The sequence below is a fragment of the Equus quagga genome, chromosome 4 (genome assembly GCF_021613505.1).
Source record: "Equus quagga isolate Etosha38 chromosome 4, UCLA_HA_Equagga_1.0, whole genome shotgun sequence".
Taxonomy (NCBI): Eukaryota; Metazoa; Chordata; class Mammalia; order Perissodactyla; family Equidae; genus Equus; species Equus quagga.
Genome location: NC_060270.1, coordinates 91,425,660 through 91,447,500, shown reverse-complemented (window position 1 = coordinate 91,447,500; position 21,841 = coordinate 91,425,660). Strand labels below are relative to the sequence as shown.

Below are 21,841 nucleotides of genomic sequence, written 5' to 3'. Positions count from 1 at the left end.
TCAGGAAGTTGGAGGCGTGCAGGCCCAACCACACCCATTCCATTCATGGTTGAGCCAGTGGGAAATGCACAGCCACTGGATAATGTGTAACTCCTAATAGTTTGGTTAGTTGACTTGCCATGTAGCACTGTGGATGCCTGATGGTAAAATGAAGCCAGATGGTCCTGGCTATAGGAAAAGAAAAATCTCTCCCTCTCCCTTAACCCCATCCCCTCGTGCTTCTTTGCAGGTCTGCTCCATCAACAATCTCTCATATCTCCAGTCTCCCCCACTGGAAAGCTCAAATCTCCCCATCTGATTTGGTTCAGGTTCTTTCAGTTGTCAGGAACTGAAACCCATTCTGGATGGTTCCAATAAGCTCAGATGATCTCAGGAAATCCAATAAAACTAAAGAGCCTCAGCTTAGGAAGGGTTGGACTGCAGGGACCTCAGAGAGGGTCTCTCAGATCCCTTTTGAGAGGCAGTAGTGCATGTGGCTGGAGCGAGGACTCAGGAGCCAGGCTATCTAGTTTGTATCATGGGTTTACTGTGAGTCATCTTGGGCACAACTTCTTTGTGTCTTGGTTTCCTCATGTGTAAAATGAGGATAATCACAGTACCCATCTCATAGGATTGTTATGAGAAATAAATGAGGTAAATTAATGTAAAGGACTTAGTATAGTGTTTGGCATATATGAAGCACTATAGGTTGGTTATTATCTCCTACTGGTGCTTCTCCACTTTTCTCCTTGTATCTGCTATTCTCTTTCCCAGCCCCTTCCTGTGGGTCCTCATAACGTAGGTACGCACACGACCCAAAAATAGCCACGTTATTCTCCTCTCCTTGATTTTCAGCTCAAGGATCCATTCCCAAAGAGCATCTTTCATCTGTGCCTCTTGGTTGGGGCTCCTATAAGAAGGAAGCTGATTATCCCATCATCTTTTTGAGCCTGATCGTTCAAGTGATATGTCATGGGCCACTCAGGTTGGCCCTCTTCAATGAGGTGCTCACCTTGGTCTAGTCATCTGAGGCTGGGAGCATGGAGATCACCGATTGCCTCTCCACTCAGCAGGCACATTGGGCAATGGTAAACTCTATGAGAAGAGAATGTAGGGGGCAGAAACCCCAAATATGCTGCATCATCCTGTGAAGGAGCCGCAACCCTTTGACTTCCCCCTTCACTATGGTTTCTTTCACTTCCCCACATGTTGAAAGAGCAATCTTTTCGGATGGCTTTTCTTCCTCTCCACCTCCTTAACCCCTTGCATCTGACTTCCCCCTCTACCCACTTACCTGGAAGTGTTTCCTTGAAGACCCTATTTGTCTTCTAGAAACAAAATCCACAGACATCTGCTCAGTCCTTTTCCTCCTTGAACTCCTTGCATCATTCAGCCTCTCAATCCTCCCTCCTCTGTGAAATCGCCCTCTTATTTTCCAGGCTGCTAACCATCCTTATGGTCCTCCTGCCTCACTCATCAGCTTAGCCAATTCTGCTACTTTAACAGAGACTTGAGTGTCTAATCTTCTGTCTTAGATTGTAAGCTTCTAGAAGTCAGAGACTGTGTCTTGTACAACTCCATATTCCACATGGACCTACACACAATAAGTGTGTAATTTACATTAGGAGAGTTTTAATCAACTTTTTCTAGGCTATGCTTTAGTAACAACCTCAAAATTCTAGTGGCCTAAAACAATAAGTTTTGTTTCTTGCTCATGTGTCTTGACTCCTGCAGGTCAGCTACAGCTCTGCTAAGCTCTGTCCAGTTCTGCTCTACACGTCTTGTTCACTGTGGGATCAGATTGAAGGACTAGCTCTCATGTAAAATTAAAACTTATGGATAAAGAAAATAGCAAGAGACCTGACAGAAATACACAATGACTCTTAAATCTCCTTCTTGGAACAGGCTCTGTCACATCTACTCACAAACCATTGGCCGAAACTAGTCCATGGCCAAGCCTGACATCAGCAGGGTGGGGAACTAGGAAGACAACATAAGTCATATGGCAATGAGGTCCTTTTATAGGAAGGGGATGTGAACAATTGGGGAAAATGATAGAGAATTTCTCAGTGATTAAAGAGTACTCTTTAGGGACCATCGACAGGGAGAGTCTTAAAGATATTGAACAGGAGGTGTAATGGCATCGGTATTTCCACACAATGAGGGATCCATTTTAGGTTATGACTCCAACCAGAATATAACTAACTCTTCCCTTTAAATGGGGCATAAAGCTCTTGTTCCTTTTGGTGCTGTGAATATTTATCCATCTCCACAGGGAAATCAGAAAACAGCTATCAGAATGCGCAGGTGGTAGAGACACGAAGCTATAAAACCCACAATACCAGCGCTAGATTTTTCAGAGCTTGAGGGAGGAAATGGAAGCATTTTGTGGGAAACAATGGACACTTTATTGTTTAATGGCTATGTTTTGTGCAAGAGCAAGTGCAAAGGCTGGGACTTATCACCAAGAATCTATGGCAAGAGTCAGTAGATGACACTGGTCAAGAACAACATAGGGACCCCAAAGTTGACCTCAATCAAACCAGAGCTGTGCCTTCTGCTAGACAGGTGAAGAGTTCTTGCCACTTCCCTAATGAAGAGGAACCAGAGACAATCCTTAATGTTCTTTGTTGTTAAGCACAAAGAATAAAAGTTATCTTTCACCACAGTGTTGGGTTAGTCCCGACGAGTACTTGGAGTTGGTTTCATTGACTCATTGAGGGATTGTTATGTATCTGGACTGAGTGGGACCTACTTTCCTAGGAGATTCCTGATATCCAGAGTGGGCAAAACAAGGTGAACAGCGCCTCAATACAGAATTTAGTTTTACTGAGGTTTGTTTGTATCTGGGTATGATAAGCGTTGCAGGCACACAGTAAGCATATGCTGATGGAAGAGATTCATTCTTCCTGGAACAGATTGAGCCTGAGGCCAGTTCCCAGGAAGGATGAAGAGGCCCCTAGTGAGACTGAAACTAGTTAATGAATTCAATCACTCTGTCAGTCTATGAACTACTTGTTATAGGGCATGATTTAAGAACCCAGAGGTTAGTGTCACCTTTATCAGCATGGGACAATTCTGAACTATCCTTGATGTAAAACTCAGCCTCTAAACTAGCTATAACAATAAACCCAATTATACCAAATCCATTGTGATGTTTTGCAATTTCATGAAGATTTTCAGAGACACAGGTGGAGTTCACATGGCACAGCACATAGTATCTTTTTTGTAAATCTCTTTACAAGAAAGAAATCTCTTTTAGATAAGTCTCCTCCCAAAATCTCCTGATGTTCCCATGGGAAATGAGGTGGGTTGGAGGGTCGAGGAACTGCCTTTTTCTTCATCCTTCTACTATAATACTCAGTACCACCTTCTCCCTCCGAGAGGCTCCTTCCTGCTCTGCAACCTGGCTAGGGAGGCTCCCTTCTATCTCCCACAAAAGGGTTATTATGGCATCTTTCCCTCAGATCTGACCTCCTCCCTCCAGAAACTTTCACATAATAGCTACCAAGAAGAGGAACTTTTCTCCATATCATTATGAACTGTACAAATATGTTTTTGTGTGTGAGGGTGGATAGAGTTATACATCCACTTACTAACTTTGAGAAATCTATTTCGTGTACCTGAACTTCACCTTATGCACACTTATACACATGAGACAGGACATGAGGAAACGTGACAGCTTTGCTTATGGGATAAGCACCTGGACCCGGAGCCCACCTGGGCTCCTCTCCTGGGGCTACCACTTTCTACCTGAGTAACATGGACAAATTACCTAAAATCTTTAAGTTTTAGATTCCAGGTCTATAAAACGGGGAAGTAATAGCACCTGTCCTATAGAATAGGGAGTTGTATGTAATTTAACTCTCACAATGTGTGGAGTGCTTAGCATTGTTCCTGGCACCTGATAGGTTCTCCAAAAAAATTAGCAATTGTTTTTATCTTAGCAATACTTAGACCAGCAAAGAGAATATGTTACAATCACATATTTTGTTAAAAAGTGGTGTAGTGGTTTTAAATGTCTGCAAATTTTTGTCACTCCATCAAGAGAGGGAGTTGGACTCCCTTCTTCTACAATGTGGGCTGGCTTTAGGGCCTTTCTTCTAACCAATCAAATTAGGCAGAAGCAATGACATGTGACTTTGGAGGCTAGGTTAGAAAAGGAAGTACAGCTTCCACCTGGCTCTTTCTCTTGTGTCTTGGGACACTTGCTCTTGGAAGCCAGATGCAATGCTGTGAGGAAGCCCAGACCACACAGAGAAGTCATGTGTAAGTGTTCTGGCCAACAGTGCCAGTTGAAGTCCCAGACAGCCAGCATCAACCAGCCCCTGGACATGGAGGGGAAAGCCTTCATCATGACTCCTCAGGCACCAGCTGACTGCAACCAAGACCTCAGATGATAGCCACCTCCCTGAGCCTGGGGTAGGCACACACAGGGGATGTGACATAGCAGTGGTGAATCTTGACAGGAATTGCCACTTATGTTCTTTGCTTATTTCCTAGCTTGAAAATGAGTGAATGACATAGTTGCAGAAGAAAATATGAGTTACTTGTCATCATCTAAGTGGCCTCATTTTTAGGCATGTTGACAGATATACCACCTTTTTGCCCCCTGGAATGACAGGCTGTCACACTGGGATACCTTACCCCATCTTCCCTATCGTCCTTGCCACAATTATCAGGCTTTCAGATAATTTCTTTGATTTCACAGGGACTTGTAAATCTTGGCCATAGAAAGTATAGACATGGGGATGGATTGGTGAGGGTGTTTGCTGCCCATCAAAGTAGTAAAAAAGAGAAAGTCAAAATCCATTCCAAGGGAGAAAATTGCTTGCTGTGGGGTATAAGGACATGCACACATTAATTGGATTGTTCCTTGTTACCCCATCTGTTTGATTTACTTCATTCCAACAAAAAGGAGAGCATGAAGTACAGGAGACCCATATTACATGGAGAAAGTGCTTCCAGAGATTGTCTCTTCATTGTCAGCCCATGAGTAGGTAGATCTGACAGAGATTAACACAGAAAACCCCAGCAGAAGTCTCCTTCATAAACACGAATTAACTAGAACATGCTGAGTATTACCCCTCTTCCAGATAATCTTAGAATATTAATCTGAAAGGAACTTTATTGTCCACTTAAAATCATTAGGCCCAGTAAGTGGTGTGACTTGCCCAAAGTCACATGGATAATCAGCAACAGAGTGGATTCTACAGCACAAGCCTTCTGACTCCAACCCTATGGCTCTGGGTTCTAAACATAACCCTAGTAGATTGCTGGCCTTAACCTGGCCATTCTCCATGCCTTAACTGCAGGGGCCAATGACATCTTGCCTGAGCCTCTCAGAGGGCAACTAGGTTTTTACCTTGAGGTTAGTGAAGCAAACTTGAGCTACAGGCATTTTTCCAGAAGGACAGGAAAAATTATCCATCCCTATATTATGGTCAGGGTGACCTTTCTAAAAGAAAATTATATGATGCCATAGAATCCTACGGTTATCATAACATTCATTACACTTTAATCATTTTTTGGTATGTGTCTTTGACACTAGACTATATATTCTATTTGGGTGGGGACATGGCAGTCATATTTACCTTGTATCCCAGAATAGTACTGGCATATGCTAAGCACAATAAATATTTATTGTTATGTGTATAGATGAATGAATGGCTGTTACTGATCTGGTTTAAAAGTGTTTCAAATGGCCTTCCATATTCTGCTGGCCTAGAAGACCTGCTGGCACCCCACTTCCACCATGAGCTTAGGCACTCTACTTCTACCATTCTGCTAGGCTTATTGTCTAACTTTCTCCTTCCTGGACATTACATTCAAGACTTACTAATCCCTCACCGTTCCCAGAAAACCAGGCTGTTCTCTACCCCTTGCCGTGCCCCACCCTCGCCCCTGGCCTTTACGTTTCACTCTCTCTCTCTGGAATGTCCTTGACTCCTGCTGGTAATGCCTGAACTCCTACTCTTCCATAAGTCACTTATCTGATTCCCCAATATTTAAGCCTCCCCCTATTCCCAAGCTCTTTGTCATTCATACCCGGCTCATGGCTCTTGTCAGTGTATTGCAACAATTCTTAACATGTCTTTTTCATCCACTGGAACACGAGCCCTTGAGGAGCCTTTTTTTATTTTTTTACTTTATCTCAGAGATAAGATGCTCTATAAATACTTTTGAGTGAAAGAATGAACAAATCACATCCTTTGGAAATCTTAGCATTACTTGGAAGTGTGGAAATTTACCTAAATTGCTTTATGGAAGTCTTGGTTTATTGTTCATTTGGTTTATTCTTTAGGCTTATAAAGCTTCCAGAGCTCTGAGTTCAGATCAGAAATCTACCATGAGCCACTTTCCCTCTAAGCTGGGCTCCTCAGGAGGAAAATCCTCAGGAGAGTTAACTCTAGGATCTCTAGGTAAAGTTTGTCTTTATGCCTTGAAAAGACTTTAACACATGAGTCTATATACCTTGGCCTCATTTGTAAGATGTTTTGCGGTTTTGTAAAGCACTTTCATATGCATACTCACGTGAACTTCATGACAACCCTGTGGAGCAGGTAGGGTAATATCAGTGCCCCTAGGGACAGATGAGAAAACTCAGGTTCGGAGAAAGTTGGGCACTTGTCCAAGATCACAGAGCTAACAGCAGAGCTGGGACTAGAACCCAGTTCAGCTCCTTTTCCACAATACCACGACCTTATTAATGAGCTGCCTAGAATCACACACCTTGGGGACCTGTCGAGAAAGCTCCAGAGCTCTCCTGAGGCTGGGAGTGCATGCAGTGCATGTGCATGTGCATGGTCAGGGTGCTGACCCACGTCTGTGAGCTGGCAGGCCTCCCACGGCATTGGCATGCCCTCTTACTCCTACCAAGTGTGGCACAGGCAGTATAGGACCTATGGTCAGTCCCTTGCACACTGGGTCAGCAACTCTCCTGAGCAGGTGACAGAACCTGGCAGTGACCCTGTCTCACACCCAGAGAAATATATTTATTTAGTAGACAGTTTGAGCTTATAGAAGATCAAAGTAATTTACATAAGCTAATATAAAACATACATTCCATGTCAGTTTTCAGATTTGCAGGAATGCTTTCCTCCCTTTCTTCTTTCCTTTACAATTTAACTAGAATTGAACATAAAAAGTTGAAGAAGAAGAAATGAGTCCCTCCTCAAGGAGCTCCCGTTCGTGGTTCAGTTCCATCACTGCCTTTGCTCAGTGGAGATACTCAGCCCCCCAGTATTTCATCCCTTACAGTGATTTCCAAAGTTGAATGCCTTGCACGATTGAATTATCTTGCACAATGCAAGATAATCCATTGGGGTGAGAGACAGAAATACAAAAACTTCTATTTCTGTTTGGTTTTTTTGTCTGTCTTTCCTAATTTTTATTTTGCATGTTTTATAACGCACATGATTTATTAATTCAGTAGTACACACACATATACAAATGCATTTAACTTGTATGTAGTATATCCTCAATTTATTTTTATTTTACTGATAGGAATTTCTGATGATAAAGTTTGGAAATCATTGCTTTAGAACAAGGAAAGCTATTCTTTGAGGCAGGAACTACACCTCTTTTTTATTTTGTTCTCTACTCAGAAAGCTGTGGGCTCCTCAGGATGGCAATCGCTGTGGCCTGATCTCCTTTGGCTGACCTGAGTGCCTTATGAGGCAAATGCACACACCACACCTTCCCCTCCTCCCAGCAGCCTCACCTGCTCCAAGGCTGTCTTGGAAACTTGGGCAGAGCCAGAAAGCCAAGAGTAAGGAGAGGAAACAGTCTCTCCTCTCCTTTGTTGACTCTTGCTCAGACAGATGGCATGTCCAGAGAAAGCCAGTGCATTTCTCCATTCCAATTCTTGCAAGCTTTCTTTTCCAGCTCCTGTGAATTTTTGCTGCCCATTCCTTGCCAAACAAACCAGAACAGGGAGACTTCGCCTGAAATCACAGGCTCCTGAACCTCCATGCTTGTTTGGAAATTTAAAGGAACCTACCGCTTCAAGATAATCCCTATTTGATTGGAAAAGGGGCACAGAGCCTGTAAAAGGTCACAGATGATTTCCTAAGGATATCTTGCCTGACCATGAAAGCTATTTAAGATTAACTTGGCGGGGAAAGCTATGTTCTGGGGGGACTCAGTTACAGTCCAGGGACCAAAGCCTAGGGCGACCAGTCCTCCTGGCCACGTTCCCCACACACTGTGCTCTGCAGCAGCCCAGGGAGCTGAGGAGACAGGAAACCCTAAGAGGCCCTGGCCCCCGCGAGCTAGGTGTTCAGCTGAACCCACTCCCTCCATCAGTGTTTAACAAATTCTGTCCCCTTTTTTAGCAAGATGTGCCTAAGGCTTAACAGTCTGAAAAGTCTAGCTACAGTATTTAGACATAAACTTCCAATTAAGAAATAAATAATAATCCTTATTAGCACTTAAAAATACTCCCACTTCAGATTATTAGTTCTTTCCTCTCCCCTTTGAAAAGCATGCGTTAGTGTATTATCTCTTTCATTTTCATGCTAGTCTTCTACGCACAGCTAATCTTAGGATAGCTATGAACACCTTCCTCCCCCCTTTCATATTCTCAAATCTTTTGGGAACTGTCTGATTCTTGCTTGATACAAAGTCTTACTCCTCTCAAGAGCACCTGTGTTTCAATCAGGTAAGAGAAATAAATGGTTAAACGTGAACAGCAAGATCTCCTTAAGTGACCAGCCCATAGAATACTGGTTCTCTCTTTAAGAAAGTGAGGGCTGTGCCATTCCCACCCGTGGATGAAGGGACTGAGTGAGGCTAGGCCTCTCTTATTAACAGTAGCTAGACTTGCAGAGCACACTATGCCTGAGACTTCTCCAAGTACTTCACATACTTCATTTAATCCTCAAGTAATTTTAGGACCTTATTATCCCCATTTTTCAGATGATGAAACTAAGGCACCAAGAGGGTAATTTGCCTGAGGTTACACAGCCACTGAATGACTGGATTCACAATAGGACTCTGGCCCCAGGATCTTTTCAGTGATTTGTCCTAAAGCATGGAGCCAGTCAGTGGCAAGAACTAGGACCCCAAATTCAGTCTCTTAAGTCAAATAACACTTTTGCCTGTGCCAAACTCTGCATTCCTCAATTTGACTGATTTTAAGATGTTTAAACTTGTCACATCTTGAGCTACTTATTTGAAGAGCCGGTTCCAACTTCACTCTGAGGCTGAAGGTTAGAAGTTCGGCTTCTGCTCTGGTTATCACAGCCAATGCGCTGAAATTCTTGGAGAAATCATTTTCCAGACTAGCTTATCGAGAAATCATTTTGCTGGTCCAGTGCTGCATGTGGCATTACGGACAGTAGAATTCATCTAAGAAACACCCTGGGTAGTAGATCCAGAAACTCTGGGCTGGAAGGAGAGAACCAGAAAAGGCCTCCGCGACGCAGTCTGCTTTGGGAAGGTAAACCACTCGCCTACCTTTAAAGACTTCCTGGGGAGACATAGCAACCCCAGACACCAACTCTTCCTTTTCTTTGACAACACCTTTTGCTGGCAGGAAGCTCTCTTTTCTAATCTAAATCTTTCAAACTGTAGCTTCACAGTAAACATTCCCTGAGTGTCTGCTACGTGCTAGGCACTAAGCTTCAGCTGCATTATCTCATTCAATTCTTACTCAGCCCTATGAGGGAAGTGCTATTATTACACACACACACACACACACACACACACACACACACTTTTTTTAGCTGAGGAAGCTAAGCACAGAAAGGTTAAGTAACTTGCCCAACTAATTAGTGGCACAGCCAAAATTTGAATATAGATAACCCCCATCCAGGGTCCAGTTTGTAAACATCATAATGGGCTGCTTCCCTGTTGAGGGCCCATTTGCTGTGTACAGGACCCTGTGCTAGAGGGAAGGGCTATTTGCTGGCCTCTGGACACCAGGATTGGATGACTGTTATTGTATTGCCTCTGCATTTTTTTTTAGATAATTAGCTTTCAAAAGCCCTCAAGTTCAACGTTTGCTGAATGTAGGAGGTGACTAATTGTGGTTGGCGATACCCTGAAGGGCATGTACATAATCACGGGCTGCAGTGGATGATGAAAGGCCATTGTGGTGTGCCCCCTCCTGTGGGGCAGAGGTCCCCGAGGCCAGATGGCCTTTTTCTGGGCCCTGACTCTCTATGGTCCTGCTTTCCTTTCCGTTCATAATCCTTGTTGCTCACCTGGTACCTGCGACATCTTGCACGCTCCTCTGTAGTTTCCTGTTTTCCTGTGGAGATGTGTAGCTTGAAGAGTTCATGCCAAAGGCCCACAGCTGATCTACACTTACCTGTCTATTCTGGTTAGCAGGCCTTGCTTTCTAACAATTTAACAAAATTTGGGATTTTAAACTTTCCCAACTTCTGATCCTCAAAGTAGAAACATTATTGTTTTACCAATAGAGCACTAATTTGTGTGAAAGAAATATGGAATAATGTTGTTGCAGTAACTGTAAGTGTACTGGATAGCATTTTTCATGACTATTAAAGTGAATTTACACATATATATTATATACATACCTCAGGACTGGGATGGAACTTGCTCAACAAATGTAATATGAAGAATTATGGTGGGCCCAGGTTTTTAAAAATTTTCAAGGAAGCACATACGTCTAAAAAATGTTGCATTTGAAAGGAGACATTTGCTCTTCAGTGTTGTCCCCCTCCCAGTGCCTGTTCTTCACACTGCAGTCAGAATAATCTTTTTAAAACACAAACCTGATATCACCCCTCCTTAAAGCCCTCCAATAGTTCCCTGTTACTGTTACACTAAAGTGCAAAGTCTCGACAAGACTTGCCCAGACTCCCACTTTGCTCTTCGCCCCATTTCTCTTCATAACTCCCCTTGCATTCTACTCTTCAGTCATTCTTCTCTCACGCTTCATCCAACCTCCAGGCCTCATGCATGCCATTCTCTCTGCCCCTAACACGTTCTCTTTTACCCTCCGCCAGGCCACATACTTCTCTTTGGCCTGATTCCTATTCATCTTTCCCTGATCCTCACTCAAGCCCCATCCCCAGTGAACCAGACCGGGACCTGCCAAGGGCTCCCCTATCCCAGCCCTTAACACCCTTTATCATACTTACCTGTTTAATTGGCATCTTCTTGGACAGCTCCGTGAGGGCAGAGAATAAGCTTGTCTCATTTGCTATTGAATCCCCAGTGCTGTGCACAGGATGTGGCATAGAGTAGGACTCAAAAAATATTTATTGAATCAATAAATATATTGATGATATCTCCAAGATCTACTGAACTGATTCTATCAGAACTTATAAGAGGATTACACAAACACTCCTGATACCTGAGCCAGGCTGCTGTAGGGAGCTGTTAAAATATATGCATACCATGGTCCCCTTAGCCAAATTCCTCATCTTGACCCAAAGGAGGCAGCTACACCATCATCAGGAAGCCTTCCACCATCTGAAGCTCCTTCCGTTACCCAAAGTGGGCTGTAAGTCTTCTCGCAAACTCTGAACCACAGTTATTTGGATAACTTTCCTAAGCCCTACTTGGGAGTTCTCAAAACATGGTTGTCCTGGGTCTTATGATCAACAGTGTCAACTGTGTTGAAAATGAAACTGCGACTAATGTATTCACTTCCTTAACCACGGACTGAGAAGCACTCATTTGGTATGGATTTTGTCTTGGATTTTGATCTAGGAATCAGTTTCCTGTTGATTTTAGCATGGAAAACATGCCCATATTTTACACAGACATATGCTCCCTAATTGATTCCATTAAGCCAGTGGTTTTCAAATCTCAATTTATCTCCCACCCCTGCCCCCTACACCCACCTCAAGAGACATTTGGCAATGTTGGGTGTCACTGTTGATTGGTACAACTGGTAAGGGAATGCTACTGCATCTGGTGGGTAGACACAAGGGAGGCTGCCAAACATCCTATAAGGCACAGGACGACCCCCACAACAAAGCATGATCTCGCCCCAAATGTCAATAGTGCCAAGGCTGAGAAGCCCTGAGTTGAGGTAACACTCTAGACAAGTTGGCGCACAAGAACTAGGCCCTGTTTACCTGTGTGGTGCTTTCCAAGGTGTATGGAAACAAAGCTGAAAAGAGCAAGTTGAAAAGCAGTAAGAAGACTGTGGTTCTTCCCCTGCCTATGATTTAGAAATTAAGATGCATGGTCTGTCTCTAAAGTAGAATAATCCAGTTTGGGGAGGTTACCTAGGTAGATGCCAATTCTGGATCAATGAATCTCCTGTGGACATCTCATCATACAAGGCATTTAGCATGGAATTGAACAGATTCTTGAGTGTGAAAAGGAGTTTTCAGTTGTACTGAATTCAAAACCATATTTGTTTTTCACTCTGAAAATGTTCAGTTCAGGTCATTTTCTTTTCCTAAGAGTACAGCCATTTGGACAAAAATATCCATTTGAAATGCAGGTGAATGTAAATTGCTACTATTCTACATAGACAATCCAGTGTATTTATACTTAATCCATAAAGGCATGATGTTACAAAACACATTTGTATATTGTGAAGCCATCTGGCATCAAATTTTCCAATTTATAGACAACTTTGTATTTACATAACAAATTATTAAGTCAACCACTTTTCCGGTTTATAAAAGGTCACTGAGGTACACACACAGTGTGTATAAAAGCAAATAAGGCTCATAATACATATTTACAGTAGATACAAATTAATCTTTCATATTTGAAGATAATACTTTTTATATATTTTTTTCTATATCAGACTCCCCACTGTTAGCAGGATTTCCCATGCTTGAGTTGTTTATTGCTTCTTGGCTCATTGATTTAATATTCACGTCTGGGTTGTTTACACATATGAATTACTAATGTTCTTATCTCTTTGGCTAATGCAAATGTGATAGAGTGAATGAAAGAAAAAGATAAACTAATTCAATACTACAGTTCTGGCTAGTTGATAGTATTTGTTCACAGTCCCTAAATGAATCAAGTAATGGACAACTCATCTTATATACTACATTGAAAAGTCTTGTGTTACACTATTTGGGCATATATAAATGGGCAAAGTAAACAAGATATCAGATTTTCAGTAAGGTCTAGAACCGTGGCTTTCCTTTCAGAAAGAGGAATGTCACTAGCATCTTAAGCATCTTAGATTTTAAAATCTCAATGCAAAACCGCTTGTGACTTACAAGAGAACATTGCAAACTTCATGGAAGATTACCAAAGTTAACTATAGTGTGTTATCATGGTCTGACACGATAAAGCAATCACCTTATGGGATAAGTCAGTTGAGATCTTCATAAAACTTACAGAAAGCAAAGTAGCTGCCCTCTGCTCCTTCCACAAGTCTGCAGTGTTACATTCAAAAAGGAAGGTTGTGCTTACTTAAAAAACAGACATAGCAAATAACTCGAAGTCAGGGTCCAAATGAAAGACTAAAAATGGCCCATGATATCACAAGGGATGAATATTCCTCTTAAAGCATTTACATTCATAATGGACTGAAATGTACATACCAAAAATGTCCCTTTAAATAAATAAAAGCCCTGATTTCCTTTAACGCTACAAACAAGACAAATCAAACAAGAGCTAGTCAATTTTCACTCATTTGAAATTATCTTTAAAAACTACGTAAAAGCGTAGCTTATTCTCTTTGTGCTTCCTAAGACTCTTAAGGGACACAAAATAAAATTAGATATCCTTTTCCAAGAGATTGGACTATTATGATCTTTAAAAGAGCAAAAATTTTTCATTCTGTTTGCATTCTCAGATTTGTTGGAAAAAAATTTTGTTTTAGGGAATAAAAAATGTACTAATGCAGAAGGGCTAGCCTTCATTTTTAAAAAAATGACTTGGTTTCAGTACAAAGAAAGAAATGGCTCTATGGGCAAAATTCAAGCATGAGTGACCAATTTTTTAATTGTAAAGTAGGTGCAACATTTAAAAAAATGTTACAGCACTGCATGACCTGTAATGCTAACAATATTTACATTAACTGCTTACACGAAACAACTGTCAAAGAGAGGGAAAAAAACCCCATGTGGACTGAGACAACAACACCTAGCACCCACATCAAAGCCGTAAGCAACCCGTGAAACCATGGGCAGACATACTTTACACGGTCTGCTGATGTAAAGTATACATTGGTGGCGGAAGCACAAACCTAATTAGCTGAAAATAGCAAAAAGAAGGCTTGGTCAACACAAACTCAGTCTGAAGACAAAAAAGCAAAGGCTAAAAAAACTTCTGCATGTCAACACACACACACCCCTACATACACACAGATACACCCAACATACAAACACACATATGTGCCTATCTGCGAATAAAAACCACTGTACACAAAACAGGAGAAAAGTGGTTGGTGCAAAGAAAAAAAAAAGGACAATACTAATGGTTTAAATATACCAAACACATCAACTTAAAACAAAAATGTGTCAACTAAACTACACAAAAGATTACTTCAGGTGACTGCATGACAGACCCAGCAGGGAATCCCACCATTACACAAAAGACAACACGAACCCACCCCCCAGAAGGAAGGGTTCCCGCCTCCAGGCCATGAAGCCCAGTGTGGTCAGTTGCATTCCATCAGGCTTGGGGGTAGGTGAGAGTGGTAGTGGAAAGGACAGAAGACACAGGAGACCTGGGGGAAGAACTGAGAGCTGTTGCTATCAAAAGTGAGCCCAGGTGGAGCGCTCTGCTGTGGCCCCAAGAAACCAACTGGAGGAATAACCTTGGTCTCCTTTTTCCTGAGTTACTGGAACTCTGCTACATCGTGGAACTGCGGAGTTTGGCGGGGGTGGGGGGTGGGGGGGAGGCAGTGAGGGGGAGGAGTAAGGGAGGTGGTGGGCATTTAGCGATCCAGAGCGTGGACCTCCCAGTAGCCCCGGCATTAAGCTGTTGAGTGAGCTCCAGGTTAGGGGACAAGGCAGCACTCTCTAGGGATTTTAAGGGTTTAGGGGTGGGAGCTGGTGGTTCTAAGAATAAATGTATAACAGAACACTTTTTTTGATAATCCATCAACAGAAGTCAGGCTAGAGGCCTGAAAATCTGCTCAGTTGCCTGGGAGATAGGGTTATCACCACCACCACAAAAATTGTGAAAAAAAGACGAAAAATTATGTTGTGCTACATTTCTTATTAATAACCTTGTACTTTACAATGGCTCACAGTTTTAGGTTTGTATGCTTGTAATGTAGTATTTTCTCTCTACATTTGTTTCATATCTTTTTCTTACTTAATATAATATAAATAATTTGGTTAATAGATTTAACCTGCACATTTCAGCCACATTAATATATATATAAGAATCTGTTAATGGTATAAATAATTCTTTAAATAAAATAAATCTGATATGTTACATAATACTGATAAAAAATTACCATTGCTAACAATTTTGTAAGCCACCTTATCTTCTGGTTTAAGTAATACTGATGAATGGATATGAAACTTGCTTTGATGATTCATATTTACTTTTGTCACTACAAAAAAACTGAATTTTAACCAACCTTACCTCTGATAATGGTTTCAAGGTGGGGCTCTAGCCTCCATGTATGGAAACAGAAAGTTTTACCTTGCCAGGTATCATTTGCAAAAAAACTCAACTCTGAGCATCAATGGTGGTGCAGCATAAACTATCTAATTCAGCAGGTGGCTCTCACACATTAACTACAGAAATGACTGAGTAAAATAGTCCATCTAAGATTTTTTTTTTATAAAACCTATTCTACTTTAAAACTTAGGTAAAAAAAATATGCAACAAATGGTTGCAGTTTTTGAATTCTTAATTTAGACGTGTGAGCCCTCATCCCTTTAGAAATCTGCAAGGTTTCAATTTCCTAGACACCCGAACTCAAGTCCAGTGCTTTCAGGCAAAGTTCATTCCAAACAAACAATATAAATGGACACTCAGTGGTGTGCAGTGTATGTCATAATTCAGGTAATACATCATCATGCCTTTTCTCTGCTGTTAGATACAAAAACAGCATCTTTTACATTATCATAGAAAAGCATTTAGGTTGTATTTTTATTTATCACTTTACACTGGTAGTCTCTGGTAGGTGTACTCCATAGAAACCAAAGAATTTTGTACACTATTTCTTTGTACAATAAAAGATAAAGTGTGCATTAGGTACGCTTGTACATGACAATATTGTACAATATTTACATTTCTGATATCACCATGAAATTCTGTATTTTCTATATACAACATTGAAAATTCTTCAGAAACATTTGGACTATTTCTTATAATCACAATTTTAGTATTATAGAAAAAAGAGTTTCTCAGTAATCTCTTGACCATTTATCACTCTCATCCTTCAGGGATTTTGATTGGTTTTTCCAGCATTCATTATCCTTCCTGATCAAAAAAAATACTGTATCACTGCTTCTTTTAGCACCCTGTGGTGGTGTAGCTATCTGCCATAGTATAAATATTGATATAACATCGGCTATATCAATACCTATATACAGATGTATCTGTGCACGTTCCTTTAATAAACACTGTGCATTGGTGGAATAGTCCCTGTTATCTGGAGATCTTCCTCCTCTTGGGTTTGGGGGGTCTCATTTGTCTGTCTCCCTGTGGGATTTGGTGAACCTGGAAATAAAGAGGTGGAAAAAAAACCAACAGAAGTTGAAATCACAAACACCATTATGATTTCTGGCAAAGAAACAATTGGAAATAGGCCTCAGCTTTAATTTTCGATTATTTCTATCCTAAGGCATTTAAAATTTTTACCAAGACCCCAGATCTCAGTGCACCCACAGTCACTACAGAGAACAAGGAATCCTGGAAACTGACAAGCAGAGCAACACTCTGTGGATCCCCAAAACAGTGGAAGGCAAAGGAGCAACTGGAGAAAAATCAAACATAAGGCAAGGTGATGAGCAGTTCTTACCCCTGCTGTACATTTAAGACAAAAATAAGGCTTTTTCTGTCAGGGATCCCTAGATCACCAATTACACTAGAGTCTGGAAAAGGGGATAAATACATACCAAACAGGTTTTATTCTTTACTTCATCACCCGACTTATTTTACAAGTACCAGGAAGGGTCAAAGATTATAAGAACATGCACACAGCTCAGCCCCAGGAGGTTTAGTTATGAGAAGAAACAGGATGGAAAATAGAATACCCCTACCATCTGTTGGCAGATCTAAGCTTATGGAGTCTGGGAAGAGCATTTAATACAACTCACCTTTACATACTAATGCAGAAACTAGCAGCATTTAAGGGCTGTGTATCAGACTGAGCAGTGGTGGGGTGGTAGCAGAGCATGATTGCCAAGTATCAGACAGCAGGTGTGGTTTTGAGGGGCAGAGGGCAGGTGCTAGGGAAGTGATCAGGTGCCCCATGTTGTACTGGCTACTGATAGGAGAGGGCAAGGTCAAGACCCAGGAAGGGCAGCATGGGCCCAAGGCAGTGGTAGCAAATGCTTAACAACCAGCCCCTGTGGAGGGACACAGATTAGCATATGCCAATTTCTGTGGTGTAAATACTTGCACCATGGCCAATTTCAAGCTACCAAGGTGGTGTCACAGAACTCAGAGTTGGGAAGGGATGTGCATAATCAGCTCTTGAGGTCCACTGTAAGTTGGCTCAATTGTATGTTTTGGAAATAACATTTAGATAACAGCAAAGGCCAATGTTATTCAGAGTCAAATGCAGAGAGCTTTTTTTTTTTTTTTTAAAGATTTTATTTTTTCCTTTTTCTCCCCAAAGCCCCCCGGTACATAGTTGTGTATTCTTCGTTGTGGGTTCTTCTAGTTGTGACATGTGGGACGCTGCCTCAGCGTGGTCTGATGAGCAGTGCCATGTCCGCGCCCAGGATTCGAACCAACGAAACACTGGGCCGCCTGCAGCGGAGCGCGCGAACTTAACCACTCGGCCACGGGGCCAGCCCCGCAGAGAGCTTTTTAAAAAATAATATTAAAAAAAAATCTATGAGTTTCTCAAACTGCCTTTCATCTTAACCCCTCCATATACACTTTTTAAAACCACTAGTCTCTGATAAAGAGCAATAGTTGAAAGCTACTTAAAATTGAAGAAAGGAGCCTTTATCCAAGATTACAAACTAGTAACCTGTGGACCAAATGTGCCCTGAAAAGGTCTTTCATTTAGCCATATGGTGTTCTAATAGTTTTAAAATAGCTGTCAGCACTAAAAAATGAGAAGTTTTACTTCTACACTTCTGCTGTCTCATGAAAAATGGGAAGATCATGCAACACTGGTGCAATTCTCCATATGGCTCAGATCTGCTGGAGCATGGAAGAAGGAGCTCCTTCTGGAGCGAGCACACTCCCCAGGTTGCCACAGTCCCCATCACTCCCAACTGCCCTCTGGCCACAAAGGCCAAATATCCTGAGGCAGAGACTAGCAAGATGCTTGCCAAACCCATTTTCTCTTCTTCCTGAGCAGGCACATTGTATAATGCATTTCCTAGTCCACTTGAGTTAAGAAGGCCATATGATTGGGTCAGGCCAGTGGGAAGTCAGCATGAGTGACTTTCCAGGCCTGGTCCATAGAACCTATCCTGGCAGTCCTCTGTGTACATTCTCTTCTCTCACCTGTGGAACTGGATGCAAAGGATACAATGGAGTTCTCTGGGGCTCTAAGGAATGGTAGACACTTAATATAGAAAAAACCTAAGCCCCAGAATGACTGTGTGGAAAAGCCCTTCCCCAACCAGAACCAGACCCAAGTCAGCAACAGCTCACTTGGTTGAGCCTCTAAGACTGAGTGTTGGTAGGCAGCTTACCCTGATCAGTGCATCTTGGTTGGCGTTTCTCAATCTACTCAAATTGCTGTTTTTCTCATAACTGATCTACTTTACTTATTGATAGCACTTGGCCCCAGAAGATATTTCAATTTTTAATCCCCACTCAGGAATTTTCCTACAATTCGATCAGGAAATTTAAAATATCAAGGCCTCAATTTGGCCATCTGTGAAATGATGGGTTGGATCACAAAATCTCTAAAGCCCATACAACCCCAGCATTCTATGAATCTATAACTTACATCTGTCATTCAGTAGCCACTGGATGGGTTTCATATAACCTTGTTAACACAACGTGTCAAGTAAAAGTAGAAGAAACTACCTTTCTTTGTTGAATAGCTTAAGATAATTCACATTCTTTTAGCGATTACCAAAATTATATTTTGAGTGTTTACATTAGCCAATATGTGAATTAGAGGATAATGATTAAACTTCTCACATTCAATGCTGTTATATGCACAGTCCAATAAAAATGTAAACAAAAAGTAGACACTACTTCTTTAAAATCAGAGTTTATAGTGTTAAAAAATGTAACAACAGTATTTTGTGCCAAATATTTTATTTTTTAGGTAACAAGAGAAAGGAAATGAGAGGCCTATGCGCTCTTTATCTTGGCCCTATTGTTTCCAATTTCACTTTTCTGTTCTATGGACAGAGTGAAATTTGCATTACTGAATATTTAGGTAACAGTAATGGCCACTGCTATTCACAGAGTCAAATGCAGAAAGTTCACATTGTGAACTTCAATCTGCTGCTTGCATTTTAAAAGAATGTTATGTGGAAAAAAACAAAAGTTATTTATCTCAGAAAAAAGGCAGAGTTAATATGGCTGGGTTATTTTTTCTTAAATTACTTTGAATCTTTTCTGATAACAGTATTTTTTCCAGCCCAGTAATTTAGTATTGCTACCTGAGCTGCTTGACAATATTTTAGAGACTTTACCAAAAAGTATAATACAATTTATTTTTAAAGAAACATAGTATAATGAAAAAATAAATTAACTTACAGTCCCAGACATTTTGTCCAGTTCACTCATGGCCTCATGAATAGCAGCTTCTAAATGGTTATTTAGCTTTCCACTTCTGGAATTAATGAAAACAACACACTAGATTAATATATTAAAGAAACAAAATCTCAATTTAATTCCCTAATCAGAAGTACTAATTCCACCAGAGAAAGTCAATTTATATTTGCATTTGGGAAATTCAGATGACAAAACACTCTGGGATGCTTACCACTGAATATTAAGAATAAAGGGGCAGAACGACAGCAAAAAATTAAACGTGATTGGGGAAAACTGATTCTTTCCCCTTCTACATGCTTCTTCCACAGTCTGATGATTTTGCAAGAAGGTTGGGCCATGGGTCTCTTTTCCCGCAGAGGCCGCTCACCCTCCTGGACTCCAGTCTGCCCTGCGCAGTCTCTTGTTCTGGCTTGTCTCTTGTTCTGGCTTGTCTCAGGCAGCCAGGCTGTGTGGCCAGGGGAAGGGCTGAGGGGCTGAACTGCAGGCTCTGGCCACTAGGGAGCTCCCTCTGCCCTCTCTGGAGCGTCCTGGCTTCTGGAGTTGAGCAAAGTGAAGGCTGAAATCCTGGTGCTGTTTGTTCCAGGTGGGAAACGGCCTAACTCGCTGCACTTGAGGCTCCCTCCATACTTGGGCCCACCACGTTTTCTCCAAAACCAAAATAACATAACTATGTGAAAAGATAAGAATGACAGTCTCAGAGTCTCTATCCCTCATCTGACCTTTTCTCTTCACTCAGCATTCCATTACATACGTTTAGCCTGAATAACACACACATGGCACGTCTGCCATTACTGAAACTTACCTCTAGGAAGCTGTTGAACTAATTACTAAAATCAGGCAAATCCATACTATCCACCTCTGTAGTTATGTACCTTTTGTCCATCCTGACTGTTAACTTTTCCTTCTTTACATATATAAATAACCACCCAATTATTCTGAGTACTAAGGTGATTCATTTCATTTTTCTTGTCATGACAATTACCAGAAAAGCTGCAGAGGTAAACCTTTTTGAAACAGTACTAGCATGGCTTTTCAAGAGTTAAGTCCTGTCTCAGCATCTATATGGAGACTGGAAATGTACAGTTGTGGAAGAATTTGGCTCACACTCCCATTTAGTTTGGCTCACATTGTGTTTAAAAAACATATTTGAACTTTTGCAGAATGCCTTTAGATGAGGCCTTTGGGATTACCACAGCCCTCACCAGGTTCTATACTCATGTACCAGGACTGGATAACCTTGGAGAACCCTGAGTTTTCCACTCCTGAGTAGTAAACTGCTAGGCACATTGTAGATACTCCATATATTTACTACATAAATATATTTGTCCAAAGATAGCACGATGGCCCTAAATTTTGGAAAACATATATGTACCAGTCAGTTTGAGAGATTAATGTACTGGTTTTAACTAAAATATAAAGGGTAATGCAGCACCAACCCCCTTTTGCTGACCTGTAAGTGGCCTCTAGCTTTTATATTTTTCCCATTTATTTTTATAAATGTAAACAATGCAGACAAGTGCATAGAATAAGTTAACAATTCCTAACAAATCCACTTATAAGAAAAAAGTGTTAATAATTTACACATTTCCTTTAAGTCTTTTTTATTTAAAAAATAAAGCTGAAGTTCCCATTTGCCGTCAATTCTGAGTTCCATTGTCTCCCACTCTCCTCCCCAAAGGCAACTGTGTTGTGTATCCTTCTAGTATGTTTTTATATTTTATATGACATATCTATGAACAATACGTAGTATTGTTTTATGGGGTTTTTTTATACATATACACAAAAGGTGTCCTGATACACACAGCATTCTGCAACTTGTCTTTTTTTCCCTTTATCACTGTTTTTGAGCACTGTCCAAGTTGATATAACCTATCCTTATACTGTCTTGTATTTACCTACACATTCCAGTTTTAAGAGACCCTCGGTATCTCGCGGAGTCAGTCTGAGTCGTTTTCCCAATGAGGAGTTTGCTAAGCATAATTCTGGGTGACTGGGTGGGAATCCAATCCCAGGGCCATCTAGGCTTGGCTGAGGTTTTTGTAGGCTGTTTGGCAAAGGTTGTGACAGTATTACACCTGGC

General features: G+C 41.3%; 1 protein-coding gene across 5 annotated transcripts in view; it reads right to left on the bottom strand.

Moving 5' to 3' along the window:
* Positions 1 to 15,602: 15,602 nt before the first annotated feature.
* The window catches only part of MBD5 (methyl-CpG binding domain protein 5), a 196,611-nt gene continuing 190,372 nt past the window's right edge, over positions 15,603 to 21,841 (bottom strand). For 4 of the 5 annotated variants that reach the window (XM_046658752.1, XM_046658748.1, XM_046658754.1 and 1 more), the window contains 2 exons: positions 19,744 to 19,819; positions 15,603 to 16,560 (listed from right to left, as the gene is read on the bottom strand). In XM_046658752.1, coding sequence (XP_046514708.1) covers positions 16,489 to 16,560; positions 19,744 to 19,819 — 148 coding nt within the window. In that variant the 3' untranslated portion in view covers positions 15,603 to 16,488. The remainder of the gene's footprint in view (positions 16,561 to 19,743; positions 19,820 to 21,841) is intronic. The other variant, XM_046658755.1, reaches the window with a different exon arrangement.